The 22,065-nt window shown below is 38.5% G+C and overlaps 1 protein-coding gene across 1 annotated transcript in view; it reads right to left on the reverse strand.

Annotated features, from left to right (window-relative positions):
* GFM2 (GTP dependent ribosome recycling factor mitochondrial 2) overlaps positions 1–22,065 on the reverse strand; it is a 74,546-nt gene that overhangs the window by 46,323 nt on the left and 6,158 nt on the right. The window contains exons 2-6 of the mRNA XM_047087925.1: positions 17,182–17,263; positions 15,762–15,846; positions 13,867–13,924; positions 13,344–13,441; positions 750–875 (exon numbers count right to left, since the gene is read on the reverse strand). Coding sequence (XP_046943881.1) covers positions 750–875; positions 13,344–13,441; positions 13,867–13,924; positions 15,762–15,846; positions 17,182–17,244 — 430 coding nt within the window. The 5' untranslated portion in view covers positions 17,245–17,263. The remainder of the gene's footprint in view (positions 1–749; positions 876–13,343; positions 13,442–13,866; positions 13,925–15,761; positions 15,847–17,181; positions 17,264–22,065) is intronic.

Consider the following 22,065-nt stretch of genomic DNA (forward strand, 5'->3'; position numbering starts at 1 on the left):
AATGTCCATCAATGGATGAATGATGTATATTTACATACAAATTATGTTATATATGTACAATGGAATATTATGCAGCCTTAAAAATAAAGGAAATCCTCTCACATATTATAAGACAGATAAACCTTGAAAGATTTCATGCTAAGCAAAGTAAGTCACCCACAAAAGGACAAAAACTGTATGATTCTGCTCATATGAGGTATCTAAAGTAATCTCCTAGATTACAAAGTAGAAGAGTAATTACCAGCAATGGGAGCAGACGACAAAGAGTAGTAGTTACATAATGGATATATAGTTTCAGTTGTGCAAGACTAAGTACTCCTGGACATCAGTTTCACAACAATGTAAATATACTTACCTACTGAGCTGTACACTTAAAAATGGTTAGGATGGTAAATTTTATGATATATTTTTGACCACAATTTAAAAGGAAACACAAACATGAATAAAAACCTCAAATGATGGGGGCGCCTGGGTGGCGCAGTCGGTTAAGCGTCCGACTTCAGCCAGGTCACGATCTCGCGGTCCGTGAGTTCGAGCCCCGCGTCAGGCTCTGGGCTGATGGCTCAGAGCCTGGAGCCTGTTTCCGATTCTGTGTCTCCCTCTCTCTCTGCCCCTCCCCCGTTCATGCTCTGTCTCTGTCTGTCCCAAAAATAAATAAACATTGAAAAAAAAAAATTAAAAAAAAAAAAAAAAAAAAAAAAAAACCTCAAATGATGCAGCACCTCTGCGTTGCTCAAACAGCACCATACCTGGCGTATCAATTAAATTGACTCTATATCCCTTCCAATCAAACGTAACAGCAGCAGACTGAATAGTAATGCCTCTTTCTCGCTCTTGAGCCATGAAATCTGTCACTGTATCTCCATCATCAACATCTGACAAGGAAAAAGATGACACTGTTAGGCTTCATACCAAGTATATTTCATTGAGATAAGATATCTACATGACAGTTTAATTTGCTTTAAGACTGTTTATAAAATATTTGGCTTAATATCTAGAGGCCTTAATCTTACTCTACATAAGTCCTTGTTCTAGAAAAGCTTTTCCAGCAAAATGAGTAATTTTTCCATAAAAAATATTTTTTCTCTGAGATTAAATTCTAAATATTTTAATTTTTCTAAACTTTTTATTTTTTCATTTTTTTCCCCTAGTTTACCTTTCATTATCCCTTTTTATGTTTCTCATATCTGATCCCTTGACAGGAGGGAGGGTAGTGCAATGAAAAGAGCACAGACAGATCTCGATTTAAATCCCAACTTTACCATTACTACTGTATGAACCTGAGCAAGCTACTTAACCTAATTTGTACTACAAGGTTAACAGAGGCAACCTCGCTGGGTTGCCGTAAGAATAAAATGAGACTACATAAAGTACCTAGCCCAGTAAATGGTAAGTAAATGGTAGCTACAGGGAACAAGGTAAAGAAAAAACTCCTCCCAAGTAAAATTCTCCTTTACAAATCCTTCTGATTACTAAATCTGCCCCCCTGCCGCACCCCCCAGCCAAAGACACTTATGTGTACAAATGAAAATAGTCTTGGTGGAACTTCTATAGTAAAAAGTTACGGATAAAGTTCACCTTGACTACTAAATTATTCTGCATTAAAATTCTTGTACTCTCATTAAATTTATACAGTAAAAGAAGTAAAAATGAGTTTATCGTTACCATTCAAAATTCAAAACCACAAGTGATCATGGCCTTATACTACCACTACTTATGTCAGCATTAAACCTCTAAAAATGCTAACCACTTTTCCTCACTGTTTGTGTATGTATAGATGTATATAAACATATGTACACATATGTGCCAACTGGGGGAAGAAAAGAAAAATTTATTTTTCAGGAGCCCCAAATATCTATGTTAAAAATTAGTGTTGCCAGTTACTCACAAAATAACAAACCAAGAAAACAAACATCATTAATGAGACAAAGACCAAATACCTAACCAAAAGCCCTAAGTTTTTATTTGCTTATCTTTTTAACGTTTATTTGTTTTTGAGAGAGGGAGACAGAGCATGAGCAGGGGAGGGGCAGAGAGAAAGGGAGACCCAGAATTCGAAGCAAACTCCAGGCCCTGAGCTGTCAGCAAAGAGTCCGAAGCTGAACAACTAACCTACTGAGCCACCCAGGTGCCCAAAAGCTTTAAACTTGTAAAACATTTGTAGGAGGAGGGGATGCAAGATGGTGGAGTAAGAGGACCCTAAGCTCATCCCATCCTACTTTTACAGCTACATATCACTCACATCTGAGTCAATAAACTGGAGAGTGATCTGAAGACTGGCAGAACAAACTCCACAGCCAAATACAGGAAGCCAGCCCTGGAGAGGTTAGAAAGGGCAGAAAGGCAGCCAGGAGCACTGCCCACAGGAGAAAGGAAGCTGTGGTCACAGAGAAGGCAAAGCACTGGGGAGTTTACATAGGAAAAAAGAATGCCCATAACTTCCAGCCTTGAAAACCAGAGGCACTGAACTCCATGACTCTGTATAACTAGGGGAGTTGGGAGTCTAGAGCTCTGAAGGTCAGGTGACTCAGCAATGGGTAGCCAGGAGTGCACGTGATAGCCAGGTCCCCGCCCTTAAAGAGACGAGGACCTTTAGAAGAGTCAACACAGACGTGACAGCTTGCACAAAGGCAAAGAAATCTGTTTATAGAGATTTCAGAGCACACTGAGGAATTCCTCTGAGAACAAAGGAACTGGCAGGTGCCATTTTTTCTCCCACCCCCCAGCATAAACAGACACAGGCGGGAGGCAGTGCTGCACAGACACCCGTGAGGTAGCGCCAGCAGTGCGCTGTGCCTTGAGTTCTCCTGAGGAATCACCCACTCTAAGTATGCTGGCCTAGGCCCTGGGCTCAGGGCAACTTTTATTAACACTGAGTGCGCCCCACCCAATCACTGCCTCCGCGTGCTGTGGCCCTGTGGCCATCGCACTCTGGCAGACCTAGCCAGGTCTAGCAGCTCAGTGCAGATTTTGCTAAAGTTGAATGCCCCCAGCCACCACGCACAGACCTGTACGCTTCTTGTCACTACCTCAGCCGTGTGCTTTGTGTCCGGCTACTAACACATGCCACGCCGCTGGCCACCACCGTGATTTAGGGGATCTGGCCTGGGACTACTGACTCGGTGCAAATTTTGGTTAACACTGCTGCCTGGCCCCTGAGCCCTCCTATGGTCATGCCCTCTCAAGCCGGCCTGCCTGGGTCTAATACCACAGAAAGCAAGCACAGCCCACAAGAGGCAGATAGTCAGTGCAAAAGTCTGGACTGAAAGAGAAAGCACAATAGTAGGACGCAAGCAACGCAACGCAAGCAACATACAGCAGACTCCTCTGAAGTGTCACTTTCTGGTGAATAGGGAACAGTACACTGCAGGGCACTACAAGACCTCTTCTTCATAAAGCCACTACTTTTAACAGCAAGAAATATGGCTGACTTTCCTAATACACAGAAACAGACACAGAGAGGTAGACAAAATGAGGAGACAGGGGAATATGTCCCAAATGAAAGAACATGACAAAATCACAACAGGAGACATAAGTGAAACAGAAATTACTAAGCCTGGTAGAGAATTTAGAACAATGATCACAAAGATACTCACTAAACTTGAGAAAGGAGTGGAGGATATTGTTGACACCCTTAGCAAAGACAGAAAAAAATAACATCAGACATGAAGACTCAATAAATGAAACAAAAAAATATAATAAATGGAATAAAAAGTAGGCTACAGGAAGCAAAGGAATGTTATCAGTGACCCGGAGGATAGAGAAATGGAAGCAATCAAGATGAACAGATGAGAGACAAATACTGCATAATAAGAACTGACTTACAGAACTCTCACTCAATCAAGCATAGTAACATTCACGTTACACGGATCCCAAAAGAGAGAGAAAGGGTGGCAGAAAATGTATCTGAAGAAAAAATAGCTGAATACTTCCCAAATGTGAGGAGGGAAACAGAGATCCAGATTCAGGAGGCACAACAAATTGTCCCAACAAATTCAACCCCCAACAAACAAATTGCCACAACAAATTCAAACTCCCCAACAAACGCAACTCAAGGGATTCCACACAAAGACACACATTAATTAAAATGGAAAAGGGGAGCCTGGGTGGCTCAGTCAGTTAAGCGTCCGACTTTGGCTCAGGTCATGATCTCACGGTCCGTGATTTCGAGCCCCGCATCGGGCTCTGTGCTGACAGCTCAGAGCCTGGAGCCTGCTTCAGATTCTGTGGCTCCCTCTCTCTGGCCCTCCCCCGTTCATGCTCTGTCTCTCTCTGTCTCAAAAATAAATAAACGTTAAAAAAATAATAAAATAAAATGGAAAAAAAATTATGATAAAGAATTTTAAAGGTTGCAAGAGAAAAGAAGACAGTTACATCCAAAGAAATCCCATAAGGCTATCAGTGGTTTTTTTCATACAGAAACTGCAGGCCAGACAGGAGTGGCATGATATATTCAAAGTGCTGAAAGGATTTTCTGCAGCCATGAATACTCTATCCAGCAAGGCTATCATTTCGAATTGAAAGATAGACTTTCTCACACTAACAAAAACTAAAGGAGTTTAAGACCACTAAACCAGTCCTACAAGAAATATTAAAGGGCATTCTTTGAGTGGGAAGCAAAGACCATAAGTGTAAAAAAGTAAAAAACACAAAAAAAACATTAAAAGTAAATACTTCCAGGGGCACCTGGGTGGCTCAGTCGGTTAAGTGTCTGACTTTGTCTCAGGTCATGATTTCACAGCTTGTGAGTTCAAGCCCCAGGGTGAACTGGAGCCTGCTTCAGACTCTGCCCCAATACTGCTCATGCTCTGTCTGTCTCTCTCTCTCTCAAAAATAAACATCACAAAAAAATTTTTTAAAGAAACTAAAAGCTTCTGTAAAAACCAGTTAAAATATTCAGAAAATAAAAGGATGTAAAAATGACATCCTATACCAAAAGCATGGGGGGTGGGATTACAGAGGGGTTTAAAGTTCTGCAACCATCAACTTAATATACACTACTATATGCAGAAGAGGTTCTACACAAACCTAATGGTAATCACAAAATAAAAACCAGTAATAGATATGCAAAGAATGAAGAAAAAGGAATCCAAGTATATCACTGAAGAAAGCCAACAAACCATGAAAGAAAGGGTCAGAAAAAAGGTGCAAAAACAACCACAAAACAAGTAACAAAATGGCAAAAATATATACTGATCAGTAATTACTTTGAATGTAAATGGACTAAACACTCCAATCAAAAGACACAGGGTGACAGAATGAATAAAAACAAGACCCATCTAAATGCTACCTTACAAGAAACTCATTTCAGGGGCGCCTGGGTGGCGCAGTCGGTTAAGCGTCCGACTTCAGCCAGGTCACGATCTCGCGGTCCGTGAGTTCGAGCCCCGCGTTGGGCTCTGGGCTGATGGCTCAGAGCCTGGAGCCTGTTTCCAATTCTGTGTCTCCCTCTCTCTCTGCCCCTCCCCCATTCATGCTCTGTCTCTCTCTGTCCCAAAAAAAATAAATAAACGTTGGAAAAAAAAAAATTAAAAAAAAAAAAAAGAAACTCATTTCAGACAGAAAGACACTTGCAGATTGAATGTGAGGGACAGAAAAACATTTATCATGCAAATGGATGTCAAAAGAAAGCCAGGATAGCCATACTTATATCTGACAAAATAGACTTTAAAACAAAGTCTGTAACAAGAGACAAAAACCACTGAATAATAAAGGGTACAATCCAACAGCAGAATAACAATTGTAAATATTTATGCACCCAACATGAAAGCACCCAATTCCATAAAACAGCAACAAACATAAAGGAACTAATCAAAAGTAACACAACAATAGTAAAGTGACTTGAATACCCCACTTAGATCAACGGACAGATCATCAAACCAGAAAATAAACAAGGAAATAGTGGCTATGAACGACACACTGGACCAGATGGATATAACAGGAGTATCAGAACATTCCATCTAAAACAGGAGAAAACACATTCTTTTCAAACACACACAGAACATTCTGCAGAACAGATCACATATTTAGGCCACAGAACAAGTCTTAACAAATTATAAAAATCAAAGTCATACCATGCATCTTTCCTGACTACAACGCTATGAAACTAGAAAGCAACTACAAGAAAGGCTCTGCAAAGACCACAGATACATGGAAGTTAAATGACATGCTAGTAAACAATGAATGGGTCAACCAAGAAATCAAAGAATAAGAAAATTACATGGAAACAAAAATGAAAATTACAATGATTCAAAAACTTCGGGAAGCAGCAAAAGTGGTTCTAAGAGATAAGTGTACTATTGCAATACAGGTTTACTTCGAGAAGCAAGAAAAATCTCAAACAACATAACCTCACACCTAAAGGGATTAGAAAAAGAACACATAAAACCCAAACCCAGCAAAAGAAGAAAATACAGATTAGAACAGAAATAAATGACACAGAAAGTAAAAAAACAAAAAACCCAATAGGATGGATCAACGAAAGCAAGAGAGAATTCTCTGAAAGGATCAACAAAATTGAAAAACCCGTAGCAAGATTCATAAAAAAAAAAAAAAAAAAAAAAAGCAGAGAAAGAGGGGTTGGGGGTACCCAAATAAACAAAATCACCAATGAAAGAGGAGAAATAACAATCAACACCAAATAAATACAAATAATTGTTACAGAATATTATGAAAACCTCAATGCCAACACATTGGACAACTTAAAAGAAATGGATAAATTCCTAGAAACATATAACCTACCCAACCTATGGTGAAAGAAATGGAAAAATTGAACAGACCAATTACCTGCAATGAAATCAGTCATCAAAAAACTCAGAAAAAAAGCAATGCCTGAGGGCTCAGTCAGTTAAGTGTCTGACTTCAGCTCAGGTCATGATCTCACAGTTGGTGAGTTTAAGCCCCACGTGAGACTCTGTGCTGACAGCTCAGAGCCTGAAGCCTGCTTTGGAGTCCATGTCTCCCTCTCTCTCTGCCCCTTCCCCACTCTGTGTCTCTCTCTCTCTCACTCTCTCCCTCTCTGTCTCAAAAATAAACATTAAAAAAAATTTTTTTTTAACTCTCAAAAAACAAAAGTCCAGGACCAGACGGCTTCACAGGAATGCTACAAAACATTTAATAAAGTGTTAATACCTATTCTCCTCAGAATATTCTGAAAAACACAGGAGGAAGGAAAACTTCCAAATTCATTCAACGAGGCCAGTATCATCCCGATACCAAAACCAAACAGAAACCACACACACAAAAAAAGAGAGAACTATAGGCCAATATTTCTCATGAATATAGATGCAAAAAAACCTGAACAAAATATGAGCAAACCAAATCCAACAATACATTTAAAAAAACTATATACCACAATCAAGTGGGACTTATTCCAGGGATGCAAGGGCGATCCAGTATTTGCAAACAATCACTGTGATAAGAGAAAGGATAAAAACTGTATAATCATTTTAGCAGATGCATAAAAAGCACTTGACAAAGTACACCCATTCATGATAAAAATCCTGTGCAAAATAGGTCAAGAAGGAAACATACCTCATATGATAAAGGCCTTCTATGAAAAACTCACAGCCAACATCACACTCTACCATGAAAAACTGAAAACTTTTCCCTTAAGGTAAAGAACAGGACACAGATATCCACTCTCACTTTAATTCAACATAGTACTGGCAGTCCTAGCCATAGTAATCAGATAAGAAAAAGAAATAATAGGGATCCAAATTGGTAAGAAAGAAGTAAAACTTGCACTATTTCCATCTGACACAATACTACATACAGAAAACCCTAAAGATTCCACCAAAAAACTGCTAAAACTGATAAATGAATTCAATAAAGTTGCAGGATACAAAATCAATGTGCAAAAATTTGTTGCATTCTTACACACTAATAGCAAAGTAGCAGAAAGTGAAAATAAGAAAACAAGCCTATTTACAAGTGTACCCAAAACAATAAAATACCTTGGAAAAAATTTAACCAAAGAGGTGAAAGACCTATACTCTGAAAGCTATGAAACACTGATGAAAGAAATTCAAGACAACACAAAGGAATGAAAGACATTCACAGACTGGAAGAACAAATACTGGTGAAATGTTCAGACTACCTCAAACAATCTATAGATTTAATGTAATCCCTACCAAAATATCAACAGCATTTTTCACAGAACTAGAACAATCCTAAAATTTGTATGAAACCACAAAAGATGTAGAATAGCCAAAGCAATCTTGAAAAAGAACAACAAAACAGGAGGTATCACAATTCCAGATTTCAAGTTATATTACAAAGCAGTAGTAATTAAACAGTATGGTACTGGCATAAAAACAGACACAGAGGTCAGTGTAATAGAACAGAAAACTAAGAAATAAACCCACAATATATGGTCAATTAATCTTTGACAAAGGAAGAATGAATAACCAGTGGGAAAAAAGACAGTCTCTTCAACAAACAGTGCTGGGAAAGCTAGACAGCTATAAGCAAAAGAATGAAACTGGACCACTTTCTTACGCTATACACAAAAATGAACTCAAAATGGATTAAAGACCTAAATGTTGAGCCTGAAACCATAAAAACCTTCGAAAAGAGCACAGAAAGTCATCTATCTGACATCAGCCATAGCAACATTTTTCTAGGTATGTCTCCTGAGGCAAGGGAAATAAAAGCAAAAATAAATTATTGGGACTACATCAAAATAATAAGCTTCCGCACAGTGAAGGGAATGATCAACAAAACTCAAAGGCAACCAACCTACTGAATGGGAGAAGATATAGGCAAATGACATAACTGATTAGTACCCAAAACATATAAAGAACTGATACAACTCAACACCCAAAAAAACACATAATCCAATCAAAACATGGGCAGAAGATGTGAACAGACATACCTGCAAAGAAGACATACAGATGGCTAACACACACACGAAGATGCTCAACATCACTCATCATCAGAGAAACACATATCGAAATCACAATGAGGTATCACCTCACACCTACCAGAATGGCTAAAATCAAAAACACAAGAAATAACAAGTACTGATGAGAATGTGGAGAAAAAAGAACCCTCTTTTACTGTTGGTGGGAATGCAAACTGGTGCAGCCACTCTGGAAAACAGTGGAGCTTTCTCAAAAAGTTAAAAATAGGGGTGCCTGGGTGGCGCAGTCGGTTAAGCGTCCGACTTCAGCCAGGTCACGATCTCGCGGTCCGTGAGTTCGAGCCCCGCATCGGGCTCTGGGCTGATGGCTCAGAGCCTGGAGCCTGTTTCCGATTCTGTGTCTCCCTCTCTCTCTGCCCCTCCCCCGTTCATGCTCTGTCTCTCTCTGTCCCAAAAATAAATAAACGTTGAAAAAAAAATTTTAAATAAAAAAAAAAAAAAGTTAAAAATAGAACTACCCTAGGACCCAGGAATCACACTCCTGGGTATCTACCCCCCAAAATACAAAAAGCCTAATTTAAAGGGATATATGAACCCCTATGTTTACTGAAGCATTATTTACAATAGCTAAGATACGGAAGCAGGTCAAATGTCCATCAACAGATGAATGGATAAAGATGTAGGATACACACACACACACACACACACACACACACACACACACACACACAGAATACTATTCAGCCATAAAAAAGTAAAATCTTGACATTTGCAACAACATGGATAGAGCTGAAAGTGTAATGCTAAGCGAAATAAGTCAGAGAAAGACGAATATCATATGATCTCACTTATCTGTGGAATTTAACAAACAAAATAATGAAAAACAAAGAAACAAAACAAAGAGAAAAAAGAAAGAAATCAAGAAACAGACTCTTAACTATAGAGAACTGATGGTTAACAGAGTGGGTGGGGGATGGGGGAAACAGGGCATGAGAATTAAAGAGTATAATTATGATGAAAAAATAAAATGATAAAAAAGAAAAAACAAAACAAAGATATCTGTACCCCCAAATTCACTGTAGCATTAACAATAGCGAAGATAATGGAAGCAACCTAAGTGTCCAACAATACATAAGATGTGATATATATATATATATGTGTGTGTTTACGTGTGTGTGTATATATATATATACGTGTACATGTGCATATATATGTGTGTGTACGTGTGTGTGTGTATATATATATATATATACGTACACACACACATATATATACACATAATATTCCAGTGTGTGTGTGTGTACACGTGTGTATATATATGTGTGTGTGTACGTGTGTGTGTATATATATATACGTACACACACACACATATATATATACACGTGTACACACATACACACACACACACTGGAATATTACGTATTACACAGTCACAAAGAAGAATGAGATCCTGCCATCCGAAAAACAGAGGGTATCATGCTAAGTGAAATAAGCCATACCCAGAAAGACAAGTACCATGTGATTTCACTAAGTGCAATCTAAAAACAAACAAAAAGCAAAAGCAGACCTGTGAATACAGAGAAGTGATGGTAGCCAGAGGGAAGGGAAGCAGGGGGATGGGCAAATGGGTATAAGGGAGTGGGAGGTTTCTAGTTATGGAATGAATAAGAGCTGGGGATGAAAGGTACAGCACAGGGAATACAGTCGACGACACTGTAATAGTGTTGTACGGTAACAGATGGTAGTTATACTTGTGGTGAGCATAACGATGTATACAGCTGTCGTAAAGACAGAGTTGTCACAGAGACAAATCTTTTTTTTTTTCTTTAAAGTTTATTCATTTATTTATTCTCAGAGCAGGGGAGGGGTAGATAGAGAGAAAGAATCCCAAGCAGGCCGCGCACTGTCCACACAGAGACTGACACGGGGCTCGAACTTACAAAACGTGATGAGATCATGACTTGAGCAGAAACCAAAAATTGGGACACCTAGCAGACTGTGTCACCCAAGTGCTCCCATTGGGACAAATCTTGTGGACACAGGCTAAGTATTAAATAAGCCAGTCAAGGGGCGCCTGGGTGGCTCAGTCGGTTAAGTGGCCGACTTCAGCTCAGGTCACGATCTCGTGGTCCGTGAGTTCGAGCCCCGCGTCGGGCTCTGTGCTGACAGCTCAGAGCCTGGAGCCTGTTTCAGATTCTGTGTCTCCCTCTCTCTCTCTGACCTTCCCCCATTCATGTTCTGTCTCTCTCTGTCTCAAAAATAAATAAAACGTTAAAAAAAAAAATTAAAAATAAATAAATAAATAAGCCAGTCACAAAAAGACCAATACTGTATGATTCTTTCCACTTATATGAGTTATCTAGAGTAGTCAAATTCATAGAAAGACAAAGTGGAATGATAGTTTCCAGGGGCTGGGCAGAGGGAAAAACATGGAGTTATTATTTAATGGGTATAGCATTTGGGTTTTACGAGATTAAAAAGTTCTGAAGATTGCCAACAGTACTTAACACTACTTAAATGTACACTCAGAAATGCTTAATATGGTAAATGTTTTCTTATATGTGTATATTTTTTACCACAATTAAAAAAAAAGGTTGCCTTGAAAATTGCCCACCTAATCTGGATCCTCACTTCAGGAATACAAACTGGGGGTGTGAGAAAAGAATTATCATCATATCTGTGATACAAGAGAAGAAGCCTAATAATGTTCCACATTTTACTGTTATATCCCCACTTACACAGCAGTAATTCTATGAGAAATGCATGTGTTCATACATTTCAGAAACTATCATCATGAATATTCTAATCCTGGGTGTTCTTTTCTTCTATAAATACTATGCTAAGTCCTCAACCAATTTCAAGGTCTAGAGAAATGGTTCTCAATATAATGCATTTCAAAATCTCTGTGGAGCTTTTGAAAAAGATTTCCACTTCTGGTATTATGCACATGAGGACCTCCATCTCAAATTTCAGAACAAAATGTTTTACCAGAGATAAAGATTGGTACTTTATAATGATAAAAAAGTTGATTCGTCAGAGAAACACAACAATCATAAATGTGTATATGATAAATACAGAGTTTTAAAATACATAACACAAAAATACAGACACCCAGGCGATACCACATACTTGCTGAATCTTAATTTCCAGCGTGGTGCTAAGGCACTGTTATTTAAAAACAAAATAAAACAAAAAAATTACATGGGGATTCAAATGTGCAAGACTGGTCAAGAACTACCATTTTTGACATCTTATAATTAAAAAATAAAATCAAAACTTAAGTAAATACTACTACTACTGCTACTATTTCTACTGTGAATTGGATTAACAAAATCCTTTCTTCTTCTGCAAGAGAATTTGATTCAATTAACTTTCTAGTTCTTTTCTTCTAGAAACCAGAGAACACAAGTATGTCAACTATGTTGCTAGGCAAAATATCTCTCTTTTTTAAAAATATTTATTTTGAGCAGAAGCATGCGTGCACACACGTCTGAGTATAGGAGAGACAGAGAAAGAGGGAAAGAGAGAAACCCAAGCAGGCTCCAGGCTGTCAGCACAGGGCTTGAGCCCACAAATCGTGAAATCATAACCTGAGCCGAAATCAAGAGTCGGGCATTCCAATTTTAATGAGCCACCCAGACGCCACAGAAACATATCTTACAGAAAAAAAAATTTGTGATTGGTAAGGTACATCTGAATTGGGAAGAGCTATACATGAATTGTAAATACTTGATGGAGATACACAACCTGAAGCTCCCCTGAGTGGGATATGGCACAGCCTTTCTAGTAAATCTGGAAGAGAGCCCACGGAGCTGTAATGAGAGGTTTTGGGTCCTAAGGGGCCTGAAGCTTGTAAGCCAGGGTAGCTCCTGTGAATTCTGTTGCCTTAAACTGTACTGTCACTTAAAAAATTTTTTTTTTAAGTTTATTTATTCTTGAGAGATAGAGACAGAGCATGAGCAGGGGAGGGGGAGAGAGAGGGGGAGACACAGAATCCGAAGCAGGCTCCAGGCTCTGAGCTGTCAGCACAGAGCCCAACGTGGGGCTTGAACTCACGAACCGCGAGATCATGACCTGAGCTGAAGCCGGACGCTTAACCGACTGAGCCACCCAGGCGTCCCTGTACTGTCACTTTTGAGTGGCCAAAAAAGTTAGTTCCCAGATAGCTATGTGCACTGCATTAAGGACTCGTGCAGAAAGAAACACCTATTGCTGGTATGCGGGGAAGCTATGGTTCCTGTCCTATAGCATTCTGAGTAGACGAGGGCGAATTGTTGTCCAAGATAGTCCTGTGAGTCTGAATGTTGAGTTGAACCTAAGAAAACTCTTTGGTGGGTGTTGCAACTACCTTATCTTTATGTTGTGGTTTAGACATCAGTACTTCCATGCCATACTCAAGATCTCTAGGTTGACTTCTTAAAACATTTTCCAGTGATGTTTTTGCTAATGGGGGTTGGGGTGAGGAGGAATCCATTCTAACCTCCCAGCGATCTTGTGTATCCAGAATAGTACAATATTCTTTCTGTGGTGGTAGTTTTGCCTGCATCAATATGAGCCATAATTCCAATATTTCGGATTCTGTTTGAAAGGTGGAGAAAAAAAAAAAAAGCATGTGTTACATAGTGGTCATTACTAAAACCGTAAAACCAAAATATGTATTCTATATGCTGTGCAAATTTCAAAGCTAGTTACCATTTCATAAAAACAACAAAACCAGAAAATACATCCCTACCACATTATTCTGACAAAACAGCTAAATAACAAACAGCTAACTACAATCTTGTGAATTTTACTTTTAGTTCTATGAAAATTGTGCTGCTGCTACATTAAAAATATTTAGCACTGAAATGGAAAAAAAAATAGCTTTAAAGATATATACCAACATCTATTTATAGTTAGCGAGGGCAGAAAGCTAAATTAACAATGCTAAATTAAGCCCATGACAGAAACCTTTACCTTTTCACACAGTGAATGAAAAAGACAGTATCAATGATAGTACTTACTTAGCTATGGGAGGATTGATGACAGAATGAAGGGATTTGATATCATTTCCTATCAAACCTAATGGAAAGAGGGTTATAATTGAAAAGTTTAAGAAATTTTCCTTTAATTGACAAAGAAGTTAAAATAATTTTAAGCAAATACAATAATTCCAAGTACAGTAAAATCCAAGATAAATAAAACTTTCTTTTACCTAAAAGTTATATCTCTAAAGAAAAGGCAATGGATGATGATAAGGTAAATTTTCAAACATAAATTTCTAGAAGACATCCAGAAAAATATAAATTTACCCCAATCTTTCCCACTTTTTTTTAATGTTTATTTATTTTTGACAGAGCATAAGCAGGAGAGGGGCAGACAGAGGGTATGAGAGAGGGGGCTAGAAAATCAAAGCAGGCTCTGTGCTGACAGCAGTGAGCCCGATGTGGGGCTCGAACTCACGAACCGCAAGATCATGACCTGAACCAACTGACTGAGGTCAATCGACTTAGCTACCCAGGTGCCCCTAATCTTTGCCACTTTCTACAATTCTACAATAGACATAAAAAATATAGAAGAATGTTCATAGCAATGATCTTAAGGCAACAGCTCCTGAACCAAAGAAAAATAAAATGCACAGTCCTGTGAACCTGCAATGTCAAGGCCTAAAGAGTTAAGAGTGATCCTCATATCAGATGACGATGAATTTCTGTACAATTTGAAACCCATCTTCCCTCAGTACTTCCAAGCATACAATATCTTTAACGATGGCCTGGGAAGTATCAGTAAATTGGAGCTATAACAATCTAAGACTTCCAAAAGGCCAAGTAGTATTTCTCGAATACAAAAAGCCCATAAAAATTTACTCCATACTTATATATTTTATTAATTTTAAAGCAAAAATGCAGTTACATTTATAAATTTAATCTACACCTATTTAAATCAGTTTTGCAAAACTTCTACAATAAATTAAGAATAGTTCTATTGAGGGGCGCCTGGGTGGCGCAGTCGGTTAAGCGTCCGACTTCAGCCAGGTCACGATCTCGTGGTCCGTGAGTTCGAGCCCCGCGTCGGGCTCTGGGCTGATGGCTCAGAGCCTGGAGCCTGTTTCCGATTCTGTGTCTCCCTCTCTCTCTGCCCCTCCCCCGTTCATGCTCTGTCTCTCTCTGTCCCAAAAATAAATAAACGTTGAAAGAATAGTTCTATTGTATTTTGAAAACCTCCTAGCAGTTCGAAGACTGAAGGATGGCCTGTATGGCTACAGATAAATTTGATGAGCAAAATATAGAAACGTAGATACAAGCCAATACTGCAGACCATTAAATTCACATGCCCTTAACAGTCACACAATCAGTATCATTATTCCATTACTCTCACATGACAAAGATGGTAATTCGAACAGCAACAGAATGCAACTAGTTTTAATGAGTCTCCCATATGCTTGCTTGCTTCAAACACAGAAGACCATTCAGAATTAGTTGCTCAGGCTACCAGCTTTCAATAGCCATACTACCTAACGTAAACTATCCCAGATAAGTATTTAACCAACTACTCTTAAGAACCTTTAAAATAAATTATTTGGGCAAACCTCGAATGACAGAAAATACTTATGTATAAAAACCAGAAAAGGACTAGAAAATAAGTATTTTACAGCAAGAGCACTCTACAAATAGACAACCCGCTAAACTTTTGAGCCAGCGACTAAAGCCACCAACCTTTCTCTTTGTTTAGCTCATGTGGATGGGGAGCAGATAAGGAGCACAGGCCTACTACCCCTGGCATCTATCAGAATACATCCAACTCATAATAATCTTAAGGAAATAGCCAAGAAGTAAAAAGGAAGCAGTATTCTGAAAATGGAATGCTTGCCAACAAGAGAGAAAGCAAACAAGCAGTAAAATGAGAATCAATTTTGTACCTGGTAGAGAACTGTAGTTTCTTCCAAGAGGCACATGTGACTTTAGTCTTTGTAAACTTGCTCTCATTTTAGAGCAACACATATTCTAGTGAGGAGAAAAAGAACCCTGACATTAATTTTACTTTAGCATTTCTGATTACAGTACTTTTAACATCATAACTATGCTTTGTGAGAAGATGAAATACTTTGAACCTCCTTAAAGTAGTCTGAATTTATTAACTCTAGCTCCTTTAAAAAGTGACAACCCAAAATTATACTACAGGAAAGAACAAAAATAAAACTAAAACTGACTTGCTATTTCGAGCTGATCTTAGATGATGGTTCTCTAAGATCTGCAGCATTAATATCACAAGGAACACAAATTCTACAGATCTACTCCAGACAAGAAAATAACAAACTCTGGGGACAGAGGCAAACAATCTGTGGGAATTTTTATTTAACTGAAGTATAATGAACACAGTGTTGTATTACTTTCAGGTGTACTGAACAATCTGCATTTCTACAAGCCCTCCAGGTGATTCTGATAGCTACAGTTTGAGAACCACAGCCCTGAAGTTTCCAGAGAGACAGAAAAGTTAATCAGGCCTCTCACCCTGGCTACTTCTTGATTCCCCTCTACAGCTGCTAAGAGCTGGTAGGGGTCATGAACTCTAAAACCATTAGCTGTTTTGGGGATTTATAAAAGTGGTTACAAATTAGAATCACCTGGAAAACTTTAAAAAACATTTGGCGAGATGGGGGGTAGTTGGGAGAACTAGGGACTGGCATTTTTTAAAAGTTTCTTTAGTATCTTCTCCCAGTGTTTCCACACAGAGGTTGATTATTACCCATCCCAATTTATCCCCAAACAACTAGATACACATTTAATGGCTGCTAATACATTTGGAATTATTATAGTTAGTATAATAATTTGGGGTTGTCATAATCTGCCTTTTAATGCTATCTTGGAATGCATGCCTGTCTTCTATATCACTTCTACATTAGTTAGCAAGTTTTTGTCAATAAAACACTGTTATCCTAAGAAATATTTCAAAAGTATAGACTCAAAGATATTTAAATTTCCACTGCATACTGACCTGGGTAAGAGAGTAGCTACCTGTCACAGACATGTAGTCTGAAAGCATCAGCAATGAACACACTAAAGAAAACCTGTGTAAGTCTTTGGGACACTAATGACTTCAAAATGGAATATACAAAAGGATATTCTTTAAAACGCTGCACAGTGAATTTTCAAGTAGCCAAATGAATTTACAGACTAGTGATAAGGTCTGCTGCTTCTTTGTTACAGTTTCTCCCACACTCCCTGTTAAGAAAAACTGTTGAAAATAAAGATACACTAGTCTAAGAGTATACTAGGCCTTTGGGGAAGTAAAGGAACTGAAAGTGCCTAAGTACATTTAATTTTACAAGAAAAACTTACATTAATGTGCAGGATGGGTATTTTCTTATGACTGACTACAAATTTCCTCAAGTTGGACAACATGTTGATCCTCTGTTATTCTCTGAAAAAGAAATATACAAAAATTTTAAACTAAGTTTGCATATTATATGTCAGTAAGACATATGTAAAGCATATGCAACATATATGGTAACAATGTATTATGTTGAAACAATAGGTACAATACTTTTAGCTATCAAAAACTCCATGCATCATTCAGAAAATAAAAATTCTGACAAAAATGAGAAATATGGTTCTCAAGTTAAAATATTCTTTATTTTTTCAACGTTTTAATTCTTCAAGACATGTACATACCATAAAAAAGAATGGAATTATAAAAATGTAACCAAAATGCATTTATGTATTTACGTAAAATTTAGTATAAAAAGGTAAGCTTCTACATGTTAATTTGTTAATTTCTCATTGGTAATGTAACTTATTGGTTTACTTATATATTCTGATTTTATTCATTCATACCATAAATATGTAAAAAAATACACAAGAGCAAGTTGTCTTCTGTGACTATAAAAACTAAGCGTGTTTATTTTTTTTAATTGAAACCCAAGTGAGTTAACATATACTGTAAAAATTGTTTCAGGAGTAGAATTTAGTGATTCATCACTTACATGTATCACCCAGTGCTCATCCCAACAAGTGCCCTCCTTAATGCCCATCACCCATTTAGCTCCTCCCCCCACCCTACACACAGCCAACAACCCTCGGTTTGTTCTCTGTATTTAAGAGTCTCTTATGGTTTGTTTCCCTCTCTGTTTTTATATTATTTTTGCTTCCCTTCCCCTATGGTCATCTGTTTGGTTTCTTAAATTCCACATGTGACAATTCCACATGTGACTGAAATCACCTGTCTTTCTCTGATTTATTTCATTTAGCATAATACACTGTAGTTCCATCCACATTGTTGTAAATGGGAAGATTTCATTATTTTGATCACCAAGTAATATTCCATGGAATATATATACCACATCTCCTTTATCCATTCATCAGTCGATAGTTATTTGGGCTTCCCATACTTTGGCTATTGTTGATAGGTCTGCTATAAACATTGAGGTGCACGTGCCCCTTCAAATCAGCACTCCTGTATCCTTTGGATAAATACCTAGTAATCCAATTACTGGGTCATAAGGTAGTTCTATTTTTAATTTTTTGAAGAACCTCCATACTGTTTTCCAGAGTGGCTGAAGCAGTTTTTGCATTCCCATCTCCACATCCTCGCCAACATCTGTTGTTGCTAGGAGTTTTTAATTTTAGCCATTCTGACAGGTGTGAGGTGGTATTTCATTGTGGGTTTCATTTATATTTCTCTGATGAGTGATGTTGAGCATCTTTTCAGGTGTCTGTTGGCCATGTGGATGTCTTCTTTGGGAAAGTGTCTATTCATGTCGTTTGCCCATGTCTTTACTGGATTATTTGGGTTTTGGGTGTGGAGTTTGATAAGTTCTTTATAGATTTTGGATACTAACCCTTTATTTGACACGTCATCTGCAAATATCTTCTCCCATTCCACTGGATGCCTTTTAGTTTTGTTGATTGTTTCCTTTGCTGTGCAGAAGTTTTTTATCTTGATGAGGTCACAATAGTTCATTTTTGCTTTTGTTTCCCTTGCCTTTGGAGACTTGTCAAGTAAGAAGTTGCTGTGGCTGAAGTCAAAGAGGCTGTTGCCTGTTTTCTCCTTTAGTATTTTGATGACTTCCTGTCTTAGGTTTAGGTCTTTCATCCATTTTGAGTTTATTTTTGTATATGGTGTAAGAAAAGTGGTCCAAGTTCATTCTTCTGCACTGAGCAGTTTTCCCAACACTATTTTTTTTAATGTTTATTTTTGAGAGACAGAGTGTGAACGGGGGAGGGACAGAGAGAGAGAGGGAGACACAAAATCCGAAGCAGGCTCCAGATCTGAGCTGTCAGCACAGAGTCTGATGCGTGGCTCGAACTCACAGACTGCCAAGATCATGACCTGGGCCAAAGTCGGATGCCCAACTGAGCCACCCAGGCGCCCCTGTAGTCCTCCTTTTTAGTGGAATCTTTGGTTTTGAAATCAAAGTAATACTGGCCTCGCAGAATCAGTCTGGAAGTTTTCCTTCCATTTCTATTCTTTGGAATCGCTTCAAAAGAATAGGTGTTAACTCTTCTTTAAATGTTTGGTAGAATTCCCCCAGAAAGCCATCTGGCCCTGAACTCTTCTTTATTGGGACATTTTTGGTCTGTGATCCAATTTCTTTACTGTTAATGGGTCTGTTCAAATTTTCTATTTCTTCCTGTTTCGGTTTTGGTAGTTTATATGTTTCTAGGAATTTGTCCACTTCTTCCAGACTGCCCAATTTGTTTGCATATAATTGCTCCTCATATTCTCTTACTATTGCTTGTACTTCTGCAGTGTTGGTTGTGATCTCTCCTCTTTCATTCGTGATTTTATTTACTTGGGTCCTTTCCCTTTTCTTTTTGATCAATCTGGCTAGGGAATATTCTACTTTTCTTAATTCTTTCAAAGAACCATCACCTGATTTCATTGATCTGTTCTACTGTTTTGGTTTTTATATTTTAAGATCATTGACTTGTTCTCTAATCTTTATTTTTTCCCTTTTTCTGCTGGCTTTGGGTTTTATTTGCTGTTATTTTTCCAGCTCTTTTAGGTGTAAGGTTAGGTTGTGTATTTGAGACTTTTCTTCCTTCTTTAGGAAGGTGTGAATTGCTATATGCTTCTCTCTTATGACTGCCTTTGCTGCATCTCAGAGGTTTTGGGCTGTCATGTTTTCATTTTTAATTTCAGCCTGAATAGATTTTATTTCTTCTGTCTCCGCAAAAAAGGATTCTTTGCTGCCTTCTATGCTTTTTTCAACCCCGGCTAGTATTCTTAACATGGTTCTAGATTCTGGTTCAGATATCTTATTTATATCTGTGTTAACTCCCTTGCTGTTATTTCTTCCTGTTCTTTCTGTTGCGGTGAATTCCTTCATTTTGTCATTTTGGAGGAAGAAAAAATTAATAAAATAAAAAATATTAAAAAATTAGTAACAAAACAAAAAAATCAAACAAAGGAAGAAGCTAGATCCTAGGTGTGTTTCTGCTTGCTTAAAGAAGCCTGACAGAATACAGAAAAAAGGTAAAGAAAAAATGTTAAAGTTAAAAAAATTAAATAGAATAAAATAAATAAAATGAAATAGAATAAAAAAATTTTTTAAATAAAAATCAAAGTAAAAAAATTTAAAAAAATTTTCTTTCTGTATCTATGAAAGAAAAAAAAGAAAACAATTTAAGCAAAAACAGAAGCAAAGAAAATGAACAAATGAACCAGCGAACAGAATGAAACCCGAATGAAGTTATATGAAGTCTCCCCTAGAAATGAAACTATGAAGCACTCTGCGTTCTGTACATTAAGCCAGTGGAGTGACTTGTGCTGATCTTCTGGGGGATGTGCTTGATGGGCGCAGTTGGGTGGGGCTCTGTTCTCCACTAGGTGGCGCTGCTTACCTTACTGGGGTAGCACATGTGTGCAAGCACGGGAGAAGTGGAAATCGCTCTCACCCACCCGTGATCAAGTACCTCTCCTCCATCTCAGGCCTCTGTCCGCCCCCTGTCTCTACCCTGTAAGCTGTCCGCCCGGCTTCCAGGTGCCACCTCCCTCCAGAGTTTTATCTCACATGGGGTTGTGTTTCAAAACTCCACACTTGAGAGGACCCTGCAGCATGGACCCACACCAACCCTCTGGGGGAGGGTCTCACTGAGCAATGGCCGGGTGCCGGCTTGCCTCAGAAAACATTCATGCAATAGTGCAGCAGCAGAGTTTCAGAAATTATCGCAAACCACAACACACAACCAGCATCAAGTTTTACTGCACTCTGGTATCTTTGTCCCAATACCAGCAAACATGGCTGCTCTCCAGGGTCCACTGGGACCTTGGCCCAGGAGAGGCCATATGGCCTTTACCAAATGTACTCCAAGCAGGGGAACCACTTCTCCCCATGTGACACAGGGACCCCTTAGACCCTGCTGCCTACTCCTGGGGATTCACCCTAATTCCTCCCTAGAGCACCACCAGTCACCGAGCTCCGAAACTTCAGACTCTGCTCTCCAATGTTAATAGAATCCTGGTGGTACTAAAACCCTCTACTTTCACCCTGTCAGTAGTTTTGGAGAACAGATTTCTTGTTCAGTCCCCTGCAAGTGTTTTCACTCTTTCTCTTTCTCTCCAGCTACTTTCAGAGAGTGCTTTTCTTGCACAATCCTGATGCACTGCACTATCCCCTTTTTTTCTGTGCTCTCTCCATGAAAATGGCTCCCTACCCTCCATGGCTTTTCTCTCCACCAGTTCACCTCTCTGTACCGAGTACCTGCCAAGTTTTGTGGCTCAAGTTATGCAGATTGTTGCATTAATCCTCAGATCAATTTCCGAGGTGTTCAAAATGGTCTGGTGCTGATCTAGCTGCATTTCAGGGATGAGACAACCTCAGGGTCTCCATGCTGCTCTGCCATCTTAACTCCTCCCCTCCAAAACTAAGGAACTTTAGTTTAAAAATATTTACTGAATTGATGGGGTGTTTGTGTGGCTCAGTCGGTTAAGCATCTGACTATTGGTTTCGACCTGAGTCAAGATCTCAGTTTCTGAGTTGGAGCCCTACATTGGTCTCTGTGCTGACAGCATGGAGCCTGCTTGGGATTCTCTCTCTTCCTCTCTCTCTGCCCCTCCCCTGCTCACACTCTCTCTCTTTCTCTCAAAATAAATAAACTTAAAAATTAAAAACAAAAATATTTACTGAACTGAATATTCACTATGTTTCAAGTACACTATCAAGGCTATGAAAAATTCATAGAAGTATCTGACACTGGGTGGGGAGCAGGGAGATAGACTGT

The sequence above is a fragment of the Lynx rufus genome, unplaced genomic scaffold, assembly GCF_022079265.1.
Source record: "Lynx rufus isolate CCGP_SWC_20201006 ecotype Redwood Valley unplaced genomic scaffold, mLynRuf1.p SCAF_1, whole genome shotgun sequence".
NCBI classification, from domain to species: domain Eukaryota; kingdom Metazoa; phylum Chordata; class Mammalia; order Carnivora; family Felidae; genus Lynx; species Lynx rufus.